This window comes from Leuresthes tenuis, unplaced genomic scaffold, assembly GCF_036924035.1.
Source record: "Leuresthes tenuis unplaced genomic scaffold, fLeuTen1.0.hap1 SCAF_14, whole genome shotgun sequence".
Taxonomy (NCBI): domain Eukaryota; kingdom Metazoa; phylum Chordata; class Actinopteri; order Atheriniformes; family Atherinopsidae; genus Leuresthes; species Leuresthes tenuis.
Window position 1 is genome coordinate 18,478,012 of NW_027325368.1, and position 15,182 is coordinate 18,493,193.

At 45.6% G+C, this 15,182-nt stretch overlaps 1 protein-coding gene across 1 annotated transcript in view; it reads right to left on the minus strand.

Annotated features, from left to right (window-relative positions):
* Positions 1-488: 488 nt before the first annotated feature.
* chd7 (chromodomain helicase DNA binding protein 7) overlaps positions 489-15,182 on the minus strand; it is a 64,323-nt gene continuing 49,629 nt past the window's right edge. The window contains exons 25-41 of the mRNA XM_072363707.1: positions 14,881-15,040; positions 13,273-13,362; positions 11,303-11,406; positions 9,443-9,572; positions 9,034-9,149; positions 8,290-8,704; positions 7,899-8,107; positions 6,763-7,785; positions 6,239-6,402; positions 5,662-5,907; positions 5,361-5,531; positions 5,032-5,265; positions 4,709-4,924; positions 4,456-4,596; positions 4,242-4,346; positions 3,967-4,147; positions 489-3,787 (exon numbers count right to left, since the gene is read on the minus strand). Of these exons, the coding sequence (XP_072219808.1) occupies positions 2,733-3,787; positions 3,967-4,147; positions 4,242-4,346; positions 4,456-4,596; positions 4,709-4,924; positions 5,032-5,265; positions 5,361-5,531; positions 5,662-5,907; positions 6,239-6,402; positions 6,763-7,785; positions 7,899-8,107; positions 8,290-8,704; positions 9,034-9,149; positions 9,443-9,572; positions 11,303-11,406; positions 13,273-13,362; positions 14,881-15,040 (4,760 nt within the window). The 3' untranslated portion in view covers positions 489-2,732. The remainder of the gene's footprint in view (positions 3,788-3,966; positions 4,148-4,241; positions 4,347-4,455; positions 4,597-4,708; positions 4,925-5,031; positions 5,266-5,360; positions 5,532-5,661; positions 5,908-6,238; positions 6,403-6,762; positions 7,786-7,898; positions 8,108-8,289; positions 8,705-9,033; positions 9,150-9,442; positions 9,573-11,302; positions 11,407-13,272; positions 13,363-14,880; positions 15,041-15,182) is intronic.

Sequence of the window (15,182 nt, forward strand, 5' to 3'; positions counted from 1 at the left end):
GTCATTGTCCTTAAAAGGCTCAGTCAACATCAAGACAAAGACCCCACTGACCATCTGTGGAGAGAGCTCAAGATGGCAGTTCAGACACTTCAGATCGAGTCTGACGGCGCTCGAGGGGATCAGTCTGGAAGTAATGGACAAACTGCACTAATCCAGGTCTGCTCGGCTTGTAGAGAGTGACACAAAAGGATTTAGAAGATGCTTTGGTTGAATGGGAGATACTGTAAAAAGACATGTTTTCAGTTTTCTGCATCCTTGGAGTTTCTGAGCACAAACTGACCGGTATTAAAGACGTGTCTGAAGGGTTGGGAGTCGTTTTGAGCCTCCGGCTTCAGATTTAATATTCTGCAAATGTTTATCAAAGGAAGGAAATCCACGTACGTCGGTCCTAAGTGACGCACAAAACACTGTCATCACCCCACCGACGGCACCGTGCTCCTTAAACTTTAAGTCGGATTCTGTGGCACAAATAACAAACACGCTGAGGATTGGTTTCCTAGGCGAATATCATGATTCACTTTTATTAAAAGCATCATAGCTACAATTCATCATACATGATGTCTCCAAAAAAAAAAAGAAAAGAAAAAAAACCAAAAACACACAAAAAAAGAAAAGAAAAAAACATTTACATGGTATGTCTGTAAACTTCAAGGCTAGATAAGAATTTTGAGGTAATGCTCTTCAGCTTGCTGGCTAAAAGTAACAAAAAGTCCTTTTTTTTTTTTCAAGAAAAGTAGCTAAGTAATAAAGGTACCTGATTATTTTAACTCTTTAACACCAGTGCATCAACAGGAACAGAGTGAGACAAAATTGATTGCAGTACTTATGTCATCATTTACAGTTTTAGTTTAGTTTTTCTATTCATACGACACTTGTGGTAATTCATATTGTTTGTGTGTTGGGAGAGTGATGCTGGAACATTCAAAAGCTGCCTCGGTTATTGCTGTCTCAGCGTTAGAGAGGAGAACGAGGATCTTTGACGGGGAACGCGTGTCCAGAGAGCCAGAACTGATCTCTCCCCCTCTGACTCACTTCTATCTCCCTGCCTCTGCTGGGTTGGCTGCGATAGCAAACGTTACTAAGACCTGGCCACAGCGTGTGTGTGTGTGGTTTGAATGTATTTTCAAATATCTGAACCACTTGCAACACTTGATTTTTCGCAGACACTCGAACTGGCCTTTTGGGGAAACAAATCAAGCGCCACTCGCGCTTTTCAAGTATTGAAAAAAAACAAAACTTACTCAGCGACTAGAGTTGAGCTTCATGCAGAAACCTGTAAATTTCCAACTCTGTTGAAAAGATGTCTCAGTCCTGTTTGGCCAGGCCTGGTGTCAGTGTGTGACTAGAGCAACAGTCTTTAAAGAGAAGGTCACTAATGGAGCAGCACTTGGTCTGGAACTACCGGGATGTGAAGAAGTAAATTTAAAAGAAAAAAAAAGAAGAAAAAAAAAAGGAAAAAATATGCGGCAGCGACTTGGGGGAGGGGCAGACGCACCGTGCCATCCATCCCCTTTAAAGAATAAACCTGAAACATCACATCCCTGTGTGGACCGCCGCTCGAAATTCACAGAGGACTCTGAACGGGGACGGCTGGTTTCGGCAGCATGAAGCGGACCAATCAGAGGGCCTGATTGGTGGCAGACCCAGCCCGCCTGCCACCTCATGTACGGAAAGCCAGCTGCCCTGAAAAGAGACAGGATTCAGATGTGGCAGTGGAAAGACTCGAGACTGGTTTTTCAGTGTGGGACTGGGTTCAACAGTACTGGTTCAGCGTGCACACAAGCACACGCACATACACTCAAAAGGAAAACAGCTATGGGGACGTGTCCTCCGAAAAATAGTCACAGAGAAGGGGTTAGTGTGTGTGTAGTGGTAGACACCTGAATGTCCGAGTGTGTGCAGCTCATGATCAAGTATGAGTTTGGATGTGTGAGAGAGAGAGACCGAGCTTTACGTCAGCCGGGTTCGTTTTCCTCATCGGAGTCTACCTGGTCTGATATGTGAGAACTAAAGAACAAATATATATCCGCTCTGAAACAGAGCAGCTTCATCGACTCCATTACCAACAATTCTTCGTGCAGCAGCTTTATCAGACAGACAGCTGGGTTAGCTGTAATGCTGTTTCTTTTCTTTTGAGAACTGATGTTAAAGAAAGCGCCAGCAACAGGCGTTTCTTCTTGTTTTGATGAGATGCTGCCAACGACCAACGACAACAACAACAAAACAGTCCAGACAAAGAAGGCAAAAATTAAAAAGACTCGAGAGCTGAAAGCAGCAATAATAATAATTATAATAATAATAATAATAGTACTATTGGAAACTTGTGAAGTCCTATTTGAGGGATGGTGGAAAAGAAAAGTGTGGGTGCACGGTTCACAGTGCACACAGGCCAACCAGAGCGAAAGAAAGAAACAGTCTTTGAAGAAGAGCCGAGCTCTGAGCGAGCGGCTGAGGATTTTCCCTGACTACACTATCGAACAGAGAGATTTAACTTAACACAAACACACCTCGTCCTCTCTGACGCATAGTAAATACACCTGGCCAAACAATTAACAAAAGAGAATGAAAGAAAAAGCATCAACGAAAGCGCAAAGAAAAAAAAACAAAAAAAACAAAAAAAAAACAACAGGATTCATAATAGTTTGGATATTTCTGGTGGAGGCGTGTAAACGTGGTGAGGGGAGGTTTAGAGGGGAGGAAATGTTCAAGGCCAGTCAGTTTTTTTATTTACTTCAGTCACTCTTGCCTTTCTGTGGAGACACAGCTGCCTCCTCCTCTCCTCCCAGCCCCCCTTCCTCAGAAGCTGGACACTCAACCACACCTCTCGTCTCATCCTCTGCTCCTCCCTCTTTCTCCTCAGCCAAGTCACTTTCTCCTCCCGCTTCACCTTCACCCTCCTCCTCCTCGTCGTCGTCCTCCTCGTCCTCGTCCTCATCCTCTTCTGTGGCTTTCATCGCCCCCTTCTTGTCCTCCTCCTCCTCTCTTTGAGGGTTTAGGGTTGCAGCACTGCCTCCCAGTGCTCCGGCCATGGCGTTCTGCAGCTCGGCCAGGGTGGAGGCTGTGGTGAAGCCAGGCAAGCTGAGTCCTCCGAGGCCTGGGGGTAGGAACATGGAGGGGTAAAGGAGGCCGGGGGCCATAGTGGAGAGGAGGAAGGGGTTGAATGCCAGGGAATTGGCAGACATGCCAGCAGCAGCCAGCAGGGCAGCCGCGTCACCGTTAATGGATACTTCGGCTGACGAATCAGCAGCTGGCATCTTAGGAGCTGCAGTGACATTGCTGAGAGATTTCTCCATTTTTTCTGAACCACTCTCACCCTCCATCTTCTTTGCCCTCTTAGCTCCCTCCTCATTTCCCTCAGCCTCGTCATCCTCTCCCGCCTTGTCACCATCTTCTCCCTCCTCTTTCCCCTCTCGCTTCCTCATAGTCGTTACTGTCCCATCACTGTCTCCGCTCTCTCCCTCCACTGTTCCGTTGGTGCTGCCAGATGCTGCAGCAATGGCTGAGTTGGATGCAGCGGAGGTGGCAGCGGCTGTCGCCAGGTTACTACCAAACAGCCCTCCAAGGCTAAACATGTTGGGGATGGTGGCGGCCATATTAGGCAGGCCACCCATACCAGGCAGCATGAGGGGCAGCATGGAGGCGGCGGCTGCGTTGGCAGCAGTCTGCTTGGGGTCAGTGGGGGGGAAGGCCATCAGACCAGCAGCCAATTGGAGAGACTGGAGGCTCTGGAGAGAAGACAAGTCCATTCCTCCAAACAGACTGCTCAGCAGCAGAGGGTTGATTCCTCCTGCAGAAACACATGCAGAGTTAAAACATGGCTCTGTGACCTCCTTAGTGTGGACACACATCTAAGCTGCTAAAACTAAAAAGCTCCATCTCATACTCAGGCTATGCAACAGTGGCCATTGTCCCCTGGTATGAAAAGTACTGGTGTGTGATGAGCTGAGTGGATGGAGTGGTTTGTACCTGCAGAAGAAGCAGCGGTGGCCAGCGATGCCTGTGCAGCCTGAGCTGCAGCTGCTGCCTGAGCTGCGGCAGCTGCCTTTACTATCTCAGATTTGGGCCGTCGCCCCCGACGACGCACACCCTCCTCTCTGACCACAGGGCCTGTCAGAAGTCGGTCAAACATAGCTTCGGGGAGGAAACCCTGTGTGGAGGTCCATTTTAGATGAGAAAACAACTTTACAAATATGTTCAAGATGAAACCGCTGTCAAATTAATAAATCGTCTTTGTGACTAACCGACTGCTTGACAATGTCCGTCCAATCAGGAGCGATGGAGAACTCGGGGTTCTCCAGCAACCACCTGGGGAGCTCCTTCATTGGTGGAGCCATCGCCCCGCCCATCTGAAGGAAAAGGAGAATGACATGAGTCTTTCTTAAGAAATGTATAAATGTCAAACAAACGGTTGTTCTCTGCTTAATATGCAAGGCAGCTGTTGGTGTGAGTCTTCACCTTGCGCCCATTTCGTCTGTTGACCACAGGCACTCTCTCATCCCCAGTCAAGGTGTTGATGTCGATCTTGTTGGGGTTTCGACAGCGATGGCGCTTCTGCTTGGGCTTGGAAAACTGAGACAACAGCAAGTCTTCACTCTTCTGTTGTAAAAAGACAAAAAGGTAGTGAAATTAAACGGTAACAAAAATTTGAGATAATATTGCTTAAGCTTCACACAAAGAAATAACAGTGACGATCAAAGGGGAATATTACTGGTGCAAATCCAGGCATGTCCATGGTGTATGTAGGGTGCTGCCTCAGCCACTCTCCTAAGTCTTTGTTGGAAACTGCAGGCTCTTCCTCCTCCAAACTGCCTGAGGCAAGAGATCTGGCACTGGGGCTCTGTGCAGGGACAGTGTGGGCTCTGTGGGAACGGGCAGCATCTTGAGCCCCATCCACACCCGAAACCTTCATCCCGTCAGTATCATCCTGAAAATGGTGTCACACAGAAACATTAATATGACGGAGCATTGCATTTATAATAACGGATCACATCTGTCTGTATAATGTAGCTTGACTCTTCTCCTGTTCCATACCCCTCCTCCTCTCTTGTTGCCCATGAAGAGCAGGTCAAGGCCCTCCACATTTTTCCTGCGGCCCCTCCTCCTTCTCGTGATGGGTATGTCAGCCTCTACTGAGCCATTGGCTCTGTGTCCAGAGGGTGTGGCCATTTGCAGCAACTCCATTTGGGCCTTGAGAGACGAGTTTGTCACCAGGGCACTGGGGAAGCCAGCCAATGAGGCAGAAGCCTTGTGCTGATGGTGCATACCCTAAAGTGAAAGTAAGACCCGTTTCAGTAAACCAAAAAAAGAAAGGCATAGGATTACGTTTTTGGTTTTAGCTTGTAATGAGGTATTGCGAGCACCTTGGTGAGGTCTATAGCCTGACTCTGAGACTCGGCGGCAGCATGACTTTCCCTCAGCTGAGCCACCATCTCCATCAGGTTACGCCTCTTGGCGGCCCTCTCTGCCTCAATCTCAATCTTTTTTCTTCTTCTTCTCCTTTGTCGAGGCACCGTCAGGCTCAGAGCATCCTCCTAAAACACCAAGTTCACAGTTAATCATTTCTCTGTAAACTTATCAAGGAGTTCAGATCCGATAACACCATGACCATTAACATCCTGTTACTGGATTTGAAGGGTGTTATTTATGTGCACAAACACTTACATGAACCTGGGGGGACAGTGTTTTATCTTCGTATGGGGTGTGGATGCCAGCCATCGTCAGCTCGGCCAGGCTCCGCCTCTGCAGCGGGCTCTCGGTCACCATGGCTACAGCTCCTGTGGTTGCCGTGGAGCCATGACCTGGAATTAGGTTGCTGGGGAAGTCAAAGATGTGGCGTCTGTTGACAGGCCACTTGCCCTTCAGGACCGCCTCACAGATATTATCCATCCTGTTGATCATCACTCGATCCTAAACAGTGGAGGGAACGGGGAGAGGTGATGAATTATTCTGTCACTTCCTCCATTAGACTCTTTCTGTGTACTGTAAATTTCTCAGAAAGTTACCTTGGCTGCTGTGAGTCAGCCTTCTACTTTACAACAAGCCTATATTTACAATACCAGTACAAGCTAAAGTAAAAGCAGCGTGACAGCAAATTTAAAAACTAAACAAACAAAAACAAACAAAAAAAAAGTCAGAAAAACAGAAAAAGTAGTGCACAGTATGCCTTAACAAGCAACCCACAATCAATCAAAGCTGTGAGACATGATATCACACAGATCCCTTTTCATATAAATCTCACCTTAGGCCAGAATGAGAAGCCATAGGTGCGCTCCTGCAAGGCCTGCAGAGCAGACGTTTCTGGTAGGTCGTCGGGGCAGAACCCATCTCTGGTCTCTTCTCGAGCTGTGCTCAGGGAAGCGATACTCTCCTCATCAAAGTTCTTCTGCTCTGATGCAGCACTCGCTGTACAGAAAGAAAGAAAGAAAGAGTCATGTAGCAACCTTTAATTAAAAATAGCACTTCCAAATTGCTATCAAGGGATCCAAACCAATTTTATTCTCTTTCCCTGGAACTAATACTCATTAAAGCATTGATGGGTCATGAGGGGAAAAACAGTAATAGGCTGTGACGGAGGGTTGGGGTCAGCTATAATGGGTGTCGACAAATAAACTGTAACAAAAGCAATTATAATATACTTTACGAACAATTTATGAAAGACAATTGAGACTTCCATTCTGTGTGGAAGCAAGAGCTAAAACTTCCCTCATGGCCCTGCTCAACAAATCCAAAGATAAAACTTTAAACATAATCCCTGTTGCATACCTTCAGCCTGAGAGGATTTCTCAGATTTGTCATCTTCATCCAGCCTCTCTTCCTCATCCTCCTCTGGGCTCCTCGCTGTGTCAGCAGATTTTGGGGATTTAAGAGCCTCTGGGTTCTCCCTCTCCTCTCCATCGTCCTCTTCTGCAGTCCTTTGGCTCAGCTGGGCTTCAGGAGAAGCGTTTTGATGTTCCGGGATGTCCTGTTCTTCAGTGCTCGTGTCCCTCTGGTTGCTGAGACAGCCTTCAGGACTCGAGCTGCTCTTCCCTGTCAAGTCTTTGTCTTGGTCGTTTGTCAGCTGCAGAGTTGTGTCTTCTCCTTTCTGCTCCTCCGTCTGTGCTTCCTGCTCACCTTTTTCTGCCTTTGGCTGAGCCTCCTCTGTCTTGACCTCCTTGATTGGTGAAGCAACCGTTTCCTCTTTACCTTCTCCAGTGTCTGTCTGGTTTTCCTTTTGTTCATCAAGGTTCTCAGCGTTGGTACATGGAATGTCGTCGGTATCTCCTGCCTCTGTTTCCATTTTCACCTCTATCTCTGCTTTCCCTTCCTCCATCTTTATGTCCTTCTCTTCTCCCTCCTCCTCTTTAGCTGCATTAACAGCAATTTTGGCAGCAGCTTCAGCACTTGCCAGCTCTGCAGGGGTGAGAACTGGAGCAGAGGTTGTTTCTGCAGTACCCATCGCAGCTTTGGTAAGTTCTCCCAGGGCTCCTACGCCAACGCCAGTCCCTCGCTGACTAGTAAAGCGCTGGTGGGACTCCAGGAAGGCCAAGGTAGGGTCATTTAAGATGTGATAATCGGTACGACTCACACCATGCTTAGAGGCCCCCAGGAGGAGGTCCCGGTCATGGCGACCACACTCCCACCACTCTGGAAGGTCTGGGGAGGGCTGGCAGAGCTTGAGTCGCTCAGAGAGAAGTGGGTGAGGGAGGACCTGCTCTCTAATGCGCCGAAGGAGCTCGATGCGGTACAGGGTGCGGGAGGCCCTTTCCTCTGTGATGGGGTCAATGATCAGGGTCGGGTCTGGGAGTTCTGAGAAGGGAAAAAGCATAATATGCCCTTCAGTAAGAAAATACATATGTAGAAAAGTTGCTCATTTGGTGGTTAATGTAACCGTAGGCTGTACAAAGCATGATTTCTCGTACCCGTTTCAGTCTTGATCTGCATTCTGCAGACTCTTTTACACATGGCAATGAATGAGTAGTAATACTTCTCCAGACTCTCGTCTGTTTTCTTGTCCAGCCGAGCAAAAGCTCTGAACTGTGTCCAATCAAACTTCTGACGTTGGGTATCAAAGACAACTCCAAAGGTGGACACAACACGATAGAAATCTGCCTCCTCCCGGCGCGTCCATCTGAATAAAAAAATAAATAAAAGAAGAGAAAAGGTTTACCAACCAGAAGGTAGGATGCAATTAGATTGCCTTTTTTTTATTCTTTGTTAAGCAAGAAGGTTGTTTAGGGTGTTGTATTACTGTAATTTCACATAGAGGCACTGAGAAAACCTCAGCATCATATAATCTTAAATGTAATGTACCTTTGCCGTCTTTCTTTGTAATACATGGCTCCATCAGCCATCAGGGAGCTGGCGGTCATTACTGGCGAAGCCTCTGGCATGAACTGACCACCTTTGGCAAAGTAAGCACTTCCTTTAGCCAGATATGGGCTTCCTTCTGTCATAAACACCCCTGTGCCATCTTGGATGTAAGTTGCTCCTCCTCCTGTTTCAGGAACCATGGCAATAGATGGCAGGAACTCCCTGCGTCGTCGTCGGCGGCCATCGGGTCTGTTGAGTGCCTCCTGGCGGAGCTGCTCCCTTCGGTTGGAGCGCTGGTAAGCCGTGATTAGACGACGCAGACGGGCTGTCAGAGCAGAGGCTGCTGGCCAATAGAGTCGCTCGTTGGAAGCTCCGCCCAGTGATGGTGCACTTTGACCGTTTTCGCCTGATTTAACTACAGGAAAGAGAAGAGATGTCATTCAAACTATTTTAATATTATATCATTTGCTAATATAAATTTATTGCATTTCAGGTTGACATTGTTTGTTAGAACTGGTTAAAAACAGCTCTGATCTTTGAACAGCTCATTTGTATAAAAAGGAACAATTCTTTTCACGTAGTCAGTTTTTTTCCTCCATTTTAAAAGATATAAAATGGCTTTTAAAGTTTTGTAGGTCAGTATTGGGTTGTTCCAAGTCATCTCACGAGTTCACACTTTCACTGAACCTTATTAATACTTCTTATGAAATAATTCTACACTGTGTGTGTGAAGTGCGAGCTTACCTTCAGTTTCACCTTCCACTGTGTCATCTTTGTCATCCAGAGGAGAGTTAGTGAAGTCATCCATGTCATCTTTGAAAGGCATACGCATGGGCTTATACTCTGGATCCTCATCCTCACTAAAGACAGCAACAAAAGACTGGTTAATCAAAGACACTTTATAATGGTATCTTTAAAGTAAAATCTTATTCCAGAATCCCAGAGGCAGCAGACAATGCGGGTACCACTTGACGCTGTGTGTTATTAAAGAGTTTAAAAAAAATAAAATAAAAAAAGGCAGAGGAAGGTGCTGGACAAGACATTATAATGAGACTAAAGAAAAGCAAATAGGAATGGGAACACACAAAAAAAGATGTTACAAGGACAGGCCAGTAAAAGGTTACTCTCTGGTCAATGAAGCCTGCTCTCTTACCCCTCAACACCATCTGCCATCATGTCAGAGCCCCTCTGCTCAGCAGCGATCGCTTTGGCGTCTGGCATGCCCACTCGCTCCAAGAAACACAGGGTGGGGTCGGCACGCATGGAGTTGTACTTCTCATAGCCTGAAGAGAGGCAAAGAGAAAGATGAGAAATGCAGACATCTGGAACCCATGTCTGGAGGTGTAAAAGGGCTTGAATCTGTATTCCATCAAGTAACCTGTCCAGTTTGCTTCGGGGACACTGAAATATTACTTTTCAACACACTTCAGCTTAAGGCAAACTCCTAGAAAGAAGGGTGAAAAAAGTTATGCTTTCTAACACACTACACACACAGAGTATCCATATTAAATGAAGGAATAGACAAAAACAGCAGCAGAAGGGCAGCCCCCAGGAGCCAGCTGCAGACAAGACAGACTGTGTGTGTGTTGTTTTGTACACTCGTCTCTGTTCTGCATATGCGTGTGCTGAGCGCACGCTGATCCGAGCGAGCCTGCAGGTGCTTATTTGTGTCGGATAGAGGGGGAACGAGCAAAAGATGAAGAGGAGAGTGTGTGTGTGTGTGTGTGTGTGTGTGTTGTGTTGTCGGAAAGTGAGCGACTGGGTGTGAGAAACTGTGCGTGTTTGTCCGTTAGGAGCATTCAGGCAGAACAGATTAGAATGTGCAGATCCTACTGAGACACATCGGGAAAGAAAAGGGGGGCAAAAACGGAAGGGATGGGAGAAAAATGCAGAAGAGCATGTGAGGAGTAAAAGAGCAAAGAAAAGCAGCAGAGGAGGAGGAGGAAGAAAGGAGCAGGGAGGACAGGAGGTAGGGGAGGAAGATAAGTGAGTAAGGTCACTATTAAACAACCACATTGCCTCCTCTTTAACTTTTCTTGTCTCCTTCTTCCCTTCTCTCCATCATATTTCAATTAGAAAAGATGTAACGCATTGTTCCTAACCGTCGCTCAGTCTTACAGACACACTCCCAGCGCTGCGCCCGCAGGCAAACGTTAATCATCGGGGCCTTTATAGGCCATCACTCTTCTGTGTGTGGGTCTAGCATTGTTTTGTGTGCCTTTCTGCACACAGTGAGTATATGTGTGTGCGTGCTAGTCCCCCTGAAGGGCCTCCCTGGTGAATAAGGATTATGATTAACTACGGGTGAGCCGCATTGTATTGTGCTGTGTGTGCGTGTGTCCTAATTGAATCATAGAAGGTGGCAATGATAGAAAAATTATGACAATTATGCCAAATTAATATGAATGAAGGTCTCCAACAAAAGCAAACTTGCTTCAAACTCTGCCTCCTCACTATGTCTCTGGGAATGACATTCAGATACCCAATCAACATCCAAAGGTGGCACACTGATGGATTAACGGGGTTTAATGATGATCCAAATAACCAGCTCCAGAATAAAAAGACAGTCAAGATTGTGTTTGCTTTTTTTAAATGACTTTAACACCTGTAACACCGTGTGCACACATACACGCACACACAGCCAGTGGTGAAAACAGCCATCAATCACACTCCCAAATGCACACTAAGCCTGCCAGCTGCGTACTGCCATTGCCATAGCAACACCAATCAACTGGTGGCAGCAGAAGCGGGTGGTATACATGTGTGCACGTGCTCACCCAGTGTGTCTAAGTGCTTGCGTGATGCTTACTCTGCTGGAAGCCACTGGAGTGTCTGCATAAAGGTGCTGACATTATCTAAGTGTGTGATTGTGAGTGTGTGTGTGTGTGTGTGTGTGTGTGTGTGTGTGTGTGTGTGTGTGTGTGTGTGTGTGTGTGTGTTATGGCTGCCATGCAGGGAGGTGTGGGTCTGTACATACAGAGTGAGTGTGAGAGTGCTGGTGTGTGTCTGTTACCGTGTTTGAAGACGCCGATGAGCAGGGACTTGTCAGCCTCGCTGTCCCACCAGTCAGCTGGGACCTCTGCATGGAACGGCTGAGGAATCCAGATATCCAGCACACTGCGGCAGAGACAAACAAAGTCACATCACTGATTGTTCCATTAGCTTCATTATGACATCAGTATCGTATTTCCATTCCAAAGACAGAGAAAAATAGGGAACAGAAGCCTGATTTTAACCCACATGTGTCCGAATCAGGCGTTAAGAGTTTAAACAAAAACACAGTAATAAAGGGGTATAACTGTACATGCTATAGTTAAAACGTTCTGTAACAATCTAGTTATGGTCATAAAAGTTAGTTAACAATAAAACAATGTTTATTAAGTCTTTATTCATGCATTTAACCATGTGTTTTCCCCACTCATTTCACCCTTAAGGCCAACTGGTGCCCATTTTTTGAAGGTTGTGAGCAATAAAAGGGGATGTTAATATAAATATTTGTTTATACACATTAGACTCTAGCTAATATATAAAAAGCATTAATGACATTTCAGTTACACTACGGTCAAATTTTACTGAAAATTTAGCTAAAATATTACTTGGTAAACCCACCATAGAACAAAAACTGAGCTTACAGGTGTTACTTTAATGCTTTTATTTCAGATTTCTTTCAGTCCTATTTAAAATAATGCACGTACATAAACTGCCAATAGTTTTAAATCTGCAATAACTACTTCTAAGCAGTGCCATCCCTCCAAAAACCCTCCATAAACCCTCCATTATGGAAAGAATGGCATTTCCAGCTACTTATGGGGAGAAAGGGTACAAAACACAATGGGAGCAGAAACACAAGAGGGTGACGGAAGGAGAGAAGAAACCAGTGAAACTGTCCCTTATCTCTGCAAACAGCAGCATGCCTGGCCTTGGCAACACATACACACAAATGTGTGCACGCCAAGACTGGCATGCTAAATCCCCCTGGCATATGTTGGCACGATGGCACCCCGTATGCTCTTGTCTGGCACGCGCTGACAAACACACACACACACACTTGGGTCTGTCACAGTAGCCATTGAGCAGAGGGAGGGACAAAAGGGAGGAGGTGGGAGAGAACAACTTTGAGTGTGCACGTGCTCCACATTATAAATGCATTCACATCTGGGTGGCAGCATAAGAGGGGGGATGGGAGATGAGACTAAAGTGCACTGCAGAGAAAGAAAGGGATGGACAGATGGCAAGAAGAGAGCAAAAGAAGGGTGAAGGAGTGAAGGAGCTGTCAAAATGAGATGAAAGAAGCAGTCAAGGTGAGCAGCTCATCTAACCTTCACATCAGCACTGTGAGACCTGGTGCCAAATGGTAATAGGGAATAGCTTGTCAAAAGAATCAAACTTCTAAATGGGTCAAACTATGATAAAAAGCTAATTTCTTCCAGATCGTGTGTGTTGTGTCTGTCAGAATAGAAAGAATCCTGCCAAAGAGGCCACTAGAACAGACTGAAATACACTTAGTAATAATTCATCACACATTCATATAAATATCGGTTTCAACTTTCTTCATGATGCATCCGAGACATTAAGCCTTCCCGACTGTATCTTCTATTCTAGGAAAACTACTCTGCAGCACAGGATTTTTTTTCTCCCTGAGTTAATATCAGGTTGCCACTTCCTAAGAAAGTGTTGGATGATGAAGAGTGAGGGTGCATAAGAGTGGAATAACACCAAAATTGCATCTTTTAGGCCTGTTACAGATTGCTCACATTGTAAGAGGTTACTACTGGGACGTCAGGTGCTGCTTTAAAATATCTGAACTCATCTGAGATCATAATGATGTCGTGGTAAATTGTTAAAGACGAGCTAACTTGAGAAGCAAAAAGCTCACAGTGAAAAAAGTAAAGGAAAAAAAAAAATCATACTACGTTGGAATCTGTTCTCTCTGGGGTGCGTATAGGTGATGGAGTGGGAAGATTTCACAAGGCGTCTACTAACCTGGAGTCAGCCCCTTCCAGGATGCGCTCTGCCTGATCGCCTATGACCTCCTGTCTCAGATAATACAGCATTCTCACTCTCAGCAAGACCCTAAGAGAAAGAAAAAGTTAGTGACACTCATCTTTGATTTAGTTAAACAAAGACAGGACTTCGGAGGGTTGCAACATTAACAAGTAATCAACTGATCAAACACCTTATTAATCATCAAATGAAGTTTAACACTGCTCATTTTGCATGACCAAAAGTCTAAAGATAAACATAAAGCCAAGTACTTCTCCTCATCGTGCATTTATCTAGTGGAATTAAATGTTACAAACACTTGGAACACATCTATTATATTCCACTGAAACGGGTCATTTGTAGCACTGCTCATGAATTAATTTCCCCATCTAAATTAAGTTGAATGACCGAATATGATAATTGTTTCATTAACAAAAGGAACCATGGTAATGCTGTTCGCACTGGAGTGATTTCTGCAGGGGAATGACCTGTTAAGGCACTACCCGATTACTTCTTTCAATTCAGATGGTCAACCTATTGTGTTTTATCACATTATGTCTAAATGTCCTCCATTTCAGAGTTTTTCTCTACTTTCTTTCCTCTTCCTTAGATACAATTTACAGATGTTATGTATCAGAAAATACTTAAAGCAGCTCCCCTGGTCAAATGAATCACTTGAGTCGAAGAGAATCAGTGTCAGATTTGATCTCCTGACATTGGAAACACAGCAATCTGAGAGATCTGCTTCACTGTAAGCATTTGTCACCAGGCCTTAATGCCAGTGGTGTTTAGAACATAGGGCAGTGGGGTGAGGAGGGGGTTGAAAGGAGGTGATGAGTGGGAGGAGCAGAGAGAAGAACTGAAAGGATGGAGCTGTGCTGGAAGGGAGGAAATAGAAAGTTTAGAGAGGTGCTGAAGAGATGGGGGAGGGTATGAAGACAGTCATTTGCAACTCATTTCGAGAGCGTGTGTGTGTGTGTGTATTTGTGCATCAATGGCATAACAAGTTGCAGTGTGTGTGTTTGTTGGCAGGCTGTGTGTGCTCATCCATCAATGTGCCAGGCCTGATTAGCCACACAACGCTGTGCTCCAGCCTAGCAGATGGCACCACATAATCACCCCCAAGTGTGTGTATGTGTGCGTCTGTGTTTGTGCACGTCTTTCACCCACTTCCAACAGGTCTGCCTGCCTAGCACCTGGCCTGGCACACAGCCAGACACACACATACACACACAGCAACTTCTCCCTCAAGAAGAAGGAAAAAAAATCTTGGAATTGAATATGTAAGGGCAAGGAAGCAATTCTCCCCGACTACGGGAGAGGAAGCTGACCACAGACAAATGACTGTGCGTGTGACAGAGTCAGAAGGAATACAGGGAGACAGCTGCTTCAGTTGAAGTTGTGCTAAGTGTACAATTGTAGAGCCCTGCAACTTCTGTCCATATCATATTTTTAAAGCAAGAGTTCAATCTATTAATGTGTCACTTTGTTAACTAGCTTATTACACTCATACTTCCATTAACCGTTCATGAGGCCGTGTTCAGGGATAAACGTAATCGAATAGCTGCCACTGTGCGTCAGGTGTGTGTGAATAGTAGAGAACCCTACTTGTTACAGTGATGTTTCAGGTGTCTCTTATAGCTATCCTCTTGCAGCAAATGGTCAGGATTGCAGTTGGCAAGCCAATCAGCTCGTGGAGTCTGTGGAGGTGGAGCCATGGACTTCCCCTTCTTCCCCTTCCTGCCCCTGGGTACAGGAGTAGACAGACCTAGAAAGGGAGACAGGCAGAGGATGGTAAGGCAATAGTATACAAACTGGAACCTATAAATCTTGGAAACATCTTAAGGATTATTTATACCTTTTGCCACCTAAAGGAAAGGTCAAGATCTAATCTGAGCACTATTTGTTTT